The sequence below is a fragment of the Drosophila eugracilis genome, unplaced genomic scaffold (genome assembly GCF_018153835.1).
Source record: "Drosophila eugracilis isolate 14026-0451.02 unplaced genomic scaffold, ASM1815383v1 contig_2088, whole genome shotgun sequence".
Lineage (NCBI taxonomy): Eukaryota > Metazoa > Arthropoda > Insecta > Diptera > Drosophilidae > Drosophila > Drosophila eugracilis.
This window is the reverse complement of record NW_024572964.1, coordinates 2,575,262-2,581,740: the sequence shown is the minus strand read 5'-3', so window position 1 is coordinate 2,581,740 and position 6,479 is coordinate 2,575,262. Positions and strand designations below refer to the sequence as shown.

Genomic DNA, 6,479 nt, shown 5'->3' with positions numbered 1-6,479 from the left:
AACATAATAAAAACACGAATACATAGTTATAAAAATAAGAAAATAAAGCTAACATTAAAATGATTTCGAATTGAAAACAATGATATAACGAGAGAGCTCGTTGGGTTCTTTTTGGTGTTTGCAGAGATTAAACAAATGCAATTTCGTTAAATCGATAAAATATGAAATAAAATAATGGTAAAACAACTCAACTTAATATTATGTACAGGTAAAATCGAAGAACTTCAAACCGCGAACAGCTATCGAATGAAGCGAGTTGAAATTTATTGCCTTGCATCGTGCACTTGTATAATAGTCGTTACATATATAAAGGCTATGTAATATGTGTAAATAGAGAGTACATAGGGATATGCGCACGTGTGTATATGCTATACTATATAGGCCTATAGAATACGATAGTTCAGATCGGTCTGTGTTCGTTGCAAAAGCATCGCCGCCTACAAAAAGTGCTTAGAAAAGTGATTGGTTTGTGTTTTGTGATTGTGTTCAAGTCTATAAGTTTGCATTGTGCCTCTCTCCTAGAACAGCCCTCGCTCCTTCTTCAGCTTGGTCTGTTTCCAGATTGGCAGCTGCTCGAATTCCGCCCGACTACAGCCGAGAGCCGCCCGGAAGTCCTCTGCATTCAGGTAGACCTCCAGGCGGGTAGGCTCCACTCCTTCGGGCAAGGGACGTGCTTTCAGGACCTCCAACGGATACTCGGTCTGTGTCATTTGTGCCAGCATTGTGCCGATGGTTATGGAAACATCAGTTCGTCCATCCTACAAGGGAAATACGACATTAAATTATATACATTCCACTGGTTATATCATTAAAACACACCTCTTCATTGATTTCCCTCACATCCGGACGTTCTGTCCAGTCGGGAAATAGTGCCTTGAAGGCCAGGGGCTCTAGGCCTGCCCACACCACTTGGCCCTTGATGCCATGGAAGGGCTCCTTTTCGTTCTCGCCGTGCTTGGCACGCCAATAGTCGACGGCTGTCTCGAGGGCAGCGCGTCTCTCTGAGATCCAGCGATTTACTCCAGCCCGATTGTCGTTGGTGGGACTGCTTCGCTCATCGGTGTTAACTTTAAATATAATATAAATATATTAAATACTATTCATATCCACGATTAAGTTAGAGAACTTACTCTTCACATCCTCCAGGGGCCACCATCCCATCCAGAGCCACAGCTCATCGCCGTCGTCAAGCAAAAAGATCGTCGGCTGTCTTGCATTGTACAGCTGAGCCTGGCTGAAGGGATAGGGACTGCGCAGATCCTGGCAGCGCAGGGGATCGCTCAGTTCCAGAGCTTTGAAAACACCCTGGGTGCTGGAGAAGTTGAAGATCCTTATTTGGTAGTCAAACGATTTGGTGGCCTTTAGCAGGCTTCCGTAATCCTCCCTTGACTCCTTTAATCCCAAGGCTTTCTTGCATTGCTCATCCTCGGAACCCTCCTCTGTTTCAGTTAATGTGGCAGTTTCGCTGCTGAAGAGATCCTTGGGCACCTGTTTGATCAGATCCTGAGCGGCCTCTAAGGCCACAGCTCGCGTGTGAGGAGCACTCTTCGATCCATGCCAGACAATCACATTTCCCTGGCTGCCATGGATCAACAGCATCGAGGCACGGGAACGCAACTGACTGGACTGGCAGTCCACTTCCTTAATGAGGGTTTCCTCGTTGACGTTTCCCTGCAGTTGGTAGAGTCTCCACTGGCTGCGTCTCTCCAGGCACTGCTCCTTGCGTCCACGATGCTGCCACATTTGCCGGAACAGTCGGACGAAGGCTGTGCACTCATCACCCTGGGAAACCCTCATTTGAGCGCCCTTCTCCTTGTCCAGCTCCACGGTCAGCAGTGCAGCTGCTCCCTTCTCGTTGGCACTGGAATCCTGACCCTGCCAGGTGAAATACACACACCTGTCTCGCCCCACTGTGCTCCTGTTTGACACCTTGCCACTCAGCTCGCGCACCGTGACCGAGATCTGGTAGATCCATCGCACTATGTAGCTTTCAGCCGAGTAGAAGTGGCCGTAGTCCTCGCGGTTATTGGCCGCATCAAAGTTGAACTCGTGGATCTGCCACTTGTCCGTAGACTTGGTAATCACATCGAAGTGGCGCATGGTATCCGTATCATAGTAGAAATTGCCACGACCCAGATTGGACTGTTCAAGCACCAGATTTGGTTCCTGGTAGGGTTCTCCCTTGTGCAAAGCGGTTCCGTTCAGGGCGCGCACCACATGAACGCCATTCGACAGATAATCCTTCTCCAGATCCTCGCGTTCCAGCTCTGGCCAGTCGCTAAACTTTTCCTTGAACAGCACCGTCTCCATATTCTGGGTGATCTTGCCCAGAACGCACCAATCGGGACGTTTAGCCGTCCTCTTCGCATACTTGGCATTCTCCCGGCGACCCACTATGGAGGAGTAGTTCAAAGGATTCAAATAGCATTCGGCATAATCGGCCGAATCTTCAGCACCAAAGTGTTCCTGGGCCAGTCTCATGGCGGCCCTCTTGGCATCTGATGGGGCATTCTTGCCGTTCCACACGTACAACTCACTGCCAAAGTCAAAGACCAAAACCTTACGCGTGTCCAACATGTCTACCTTAGGAATGCAGCCCCAGAACTTCTCCATCGGTATGAGGGCCTCATCCTGGTACTCGTAGATCTTGTTGGTTTCGATCAGACTGCTCTCGAACACATCGTCCTCGTCCGCGTGGCCACACTCGGCTATTTCCGACTGGTCATCCTCCTTTTTGCCCAAAATCTGCCAGAACTGGCGCCACTGCCGCTCCTTCAAGTACTTGCCGTCCGTCAGGATCACCTCCTGGCTGGCTGTGCACCCGAGATCTTTGTTCTCTACGATGGCAGCGCAGATCTTCTTGCTGCGAGAGATCTCAATTACATTGGCAAATGATCCAACATAACGGAAAAGCTGTGACCCGGCGACGAGGATGAAGCAGTCGCCCCGATTCAGGGAGGTGTGTACGGGTTCCACCAATCGGGTTTGGACATGTGTGCGTCCCTTGACATGGAGCAACATCACAGGCTTGTGAGGCAGCCACATCTGCTGCAGGGGTATCGACGAGGAGCGCAGGGCTACCGACTTGAAGTCCTCAATGGAGGCTAATCCGGCTATGGCCTCTGCAGCAAGGTTGGCATTATGACCATCTATTAATGAAAGAGAACACTTAATGTGGGCCTTTAATTTGGGAGGGTGATGGGTTAACTTACATGACTCCAGCTTGAGGCGCCGCAGTTCCCGTTCAGCTATGCCTGTCCTCATTTCCGTGTACTCGGAACTAATGTCTGCACGAGCGGCCAAACTCTTGAGAGGATTGCGTGCGGCCCGCCGTCCCTTGGGACCTTGCACGTGGCGCTTGCTCACCAAACTAAGTTAAAGGGGAATTTGAACTTTGAATTTGGACTTCACTCTGTTTGAATAGAATATGAAACTTACCGCTCAGTAGGCTTGATGTCATCGAAGGCGCTGATTTCCAGCTCTACGTTTTCCTCCTTTTTCGGCTTGGAGGCGAAGAAGTTCTCGAAGGTCTCCTTGTCATCCAGACGGGGAACTTGAATCCTGGCGCCCACATTAGTGGGAGCTGCAGCACTCTTGGTATTAGCCAGTTCTTTGTTCTGCTTGGCATTCTGAGGGGAAGTGCGTTCTCCATCGGATTCGGAGCTGCTGCTGTTCGAGCGACTCAGGCTGGTGGGCGCCTCCTCCTCGGGATTCACACTCAGACTCCGGAGGGCGGTCTTGTTGGTGGCACTACTATTAGTAGTAGAGGTGACCATCATGGAGGGGCTCTTGGCCAGGCCCAGTTGCGGCTGATAGGCGCTGCGCACCTCCAGCATGGGACACTTCTTGGCCGCATCGTTGGCAGAACGTTCAAACTGAAGCTCGACGGGGGATTGGGCCTTCTTTTGCAGTCGGCCAGCGACTGTGAACTTCTTGGCATCGGTTTGCTCTGAGGGAATAAGTTGATATTTGTGAGATTTCCAGGATTTGTTATAGGTAATAGACACTTACCGATGCGCTGCTTCCAGTTCTCCGAGTTGCACTTGAGTTTGCTCAAGCGATCAGAGACCTTGCCGCCCTCCAAGCTGGTGGGTATCAGAGGCGAGGGGGGCAGTGGCTTGTCCGACAGCGAGTGGGCCAAAGATAGCGATTCCTGAAACACAAGAGTTAGACGAGATCGTGATTACGTTCACTTTCCAAAACTTAAGACCACCCACGCTCTAACCGCCAAATATGAACGCGTTTATAAAGAAATTAACAAAATTTTAATAGCCTCGAATGTATGGCTCGAATATGGTCAACAATCTCGCGGCCTTATCGGCTGGGTTGTTCCCAATCCCCATGACTCACTCTCACAAATTAAGCCAAAAGGCTTCTGTTTGTCAACAGTTTTAATGGTTAAGGTTTGAGGAAAGAGCTTTTACCAGTTTAACTTTTTCCATGCTGACGATTTAATAGCTTGTTTGTTTTTTATTAGCGATTAGCGAATTGTGATTTTCCAGCTGCTGCGTCGCATTTCCCTGGCACACCTCAAAATCTGAAGGCCTTTAGTGGCAAGTACGCTCCATTAGTGACCCGCGATGGATGCGCAAATGTACGGGCAAACGTATCGGGAACTCGACTCGAGTGGGGTTTGCTTTGCTGCCAGCCAGCACAATGCCAATCCGGCGACTGCCAATAGCCGCTTGGCTAATTGCGCACCTTTGGCGAAGCTCTAGAGCTCTAGACCCGCGAACTGGAGAGCCCGAGCGGGAGACAGTGCGAGTCATGCGATTAGATAAGGTGCACTGCCAAAATATCAGGCTGAGTACGAAGTTTACTATTTGTAGAAATTATTCATATGAAGTAGTAGTTACCTTTACTACTTACAGAAACAACGTTTCTAAGTAAAAACAAATTAAAATCCCTTTTTTTGATAGCTTAAGAAATGTGTAAAATATATCTTCAACGTTATTTTGCAGTTTTTTCCATGTTTATCTCATGTTTCCCTCTTAATGGCCGCAACAATCGTCAACCATGTTTTCATTTCTCCTGGTGTTTTGAACTCTCAGTTCCGCGGAAAGATAACAACGAATGGCTACCGATATGGGAAGCGGCGTTCTCGAGTTCGAGCTGATTTGTTTACATTCCTAAACTGTCAGTGCAAGGCAAAAACTTAATTCATGTGTTTACACGGGCATCAGCATAAGTTATGGCCCGACTGGGATACGAATATCGATAAAGAATTTAACAAACCAATCTTATCTCACCGAAACTGTGTCTTGGGGTGAAGTTCATCTTATCTTGTTTTAAGTTGTTTAATTTATGTTTGATATGCTTATGCAATGTTTAGGAATTTTTGTTTATGTTTGCCAGGCTTCGACCCGATTTCTTAACCGCCTCTTTCCTAACCTCTTCATGATGTGACTTATAATTTAGAGCTCTGATTGTCAGGCCATCCACTCGAAGAGACAAAAATAGAAACCAGCCTTGAGGACGCTCTCAACTCTTTCGCCCCGCAATGGCGCATTTCCCCTGAATTTCAGCGTGTGTCATACCAACCAAGGCACCTATCAATAAATACGAGCTGTTCGGGATGAATCATCCCATATCCGTATATACATATACACTCTCGTATAAACTGATAAAACAAATAAAAACTGGGTAAAAGCCGGGCACTAATGAACGAGGAAAACAAAGCGCGACAACAATTTGATTAACCGCTGATGTGATGGAAATTGAAAGGTAGAATTCTTCCGCTAGAGGAGAGTCGAAAAAAAGTGCCATAAGCACACATCACCCGAAAGGTATGACGCCACAGAATCTCAGCCAATAAAGGCCAATTTATAATATTTTATTGGCTGTATTTGTGCCTGTTATTTGCCTATTTGCGTCGCTTTATTGACATTTGCTTTTGGCATACTCGGAAACATATATATTCGAAACTACAGAAAATGTTAAAATTAGCATATGAACATATTCGTTTTTCCTTATTTTGGTGGAATTTGGCAACCGGTAAAACTAAACCAAGCCAAGCAAGCCACTACCAATTAGGCCAAGTTAAGGTTGCCAATTGCTATTTGGTCAAGATCAAGTGCGTGGAATGCGTGGGCATCTGGCTAATTTGTGGATAAATAAACTGGAATCGCTGCCCGGAACTGATGTATCCATTGAGCTACTTAATCTATAGTTCCATGGGTGCGGCTGCATCAACTCGAGGGTCAAAGAATGGGACTGATAAGGTCGCCAGCTGCGGATGTATTATTCTCTCTCTTACTTTTATTGCACTCACAACTTGTTGCACTGCCCAAGGTTCAATGTGCCCTGGCAGAGATCACAGATCCAACACTCCCCAGAGACCTTTCACCATAGGGTATATCTTTAAGCTCTGCCAGATTAAAAATCCGCTTCAGTGCCTTTGTTCGCCGTCAAATCAATCAAAAGCCACAGCAACGAAATTACCTCACATCACAATCATTTTGCGGTTAATACTTTTCCCA

The 6,479-nt window shown here is 47.4% G+C and overlaps 1 protein-coding gene across 8 annotated transcripts in view; it reads right to left on the bottom strand.

The window, feature by feature from the left end:
* Positions 1-214: 214 nt before the first annotated feature.
* The window catches only part of LOC108107685 (supervillin), a 116,370-nt gene continuing 110,105 nt past the window's right edge, over positions 215-6,479 (bottom strand). For all 8 annotated transcript variants that reach the window (XM_017215277.1, XM_017215274.2, XM_017215275.2 and 5 more), the window contains 6 exons: positions 4,012-4,153; positions 3,439-3,949; positions 3,213-3,370; positions 1,131-3,149; positions 820-1,067; positions 215-758 (listed from right to left, as the gene is read on the bottom strand). In XM_017215277.1, coding sequence (XP_017070766.1) covers positions 519-758; positions 820-1,067; positions 1,131-3,149; positions 3,213-3,370; positions 3,439-3,949; positions 4,012-4,153 — 3,318 coding nt within the window. In that variant the 3' untranslated portion in view covers positions 215-518. The remainder of the gene's footprint in view (positions 759-819; positions 1,068-1,130; positions 3,150-3,212; positions 3,371-3,438; positions 3,950-4,011; positions 4,154-6,479) is intronic.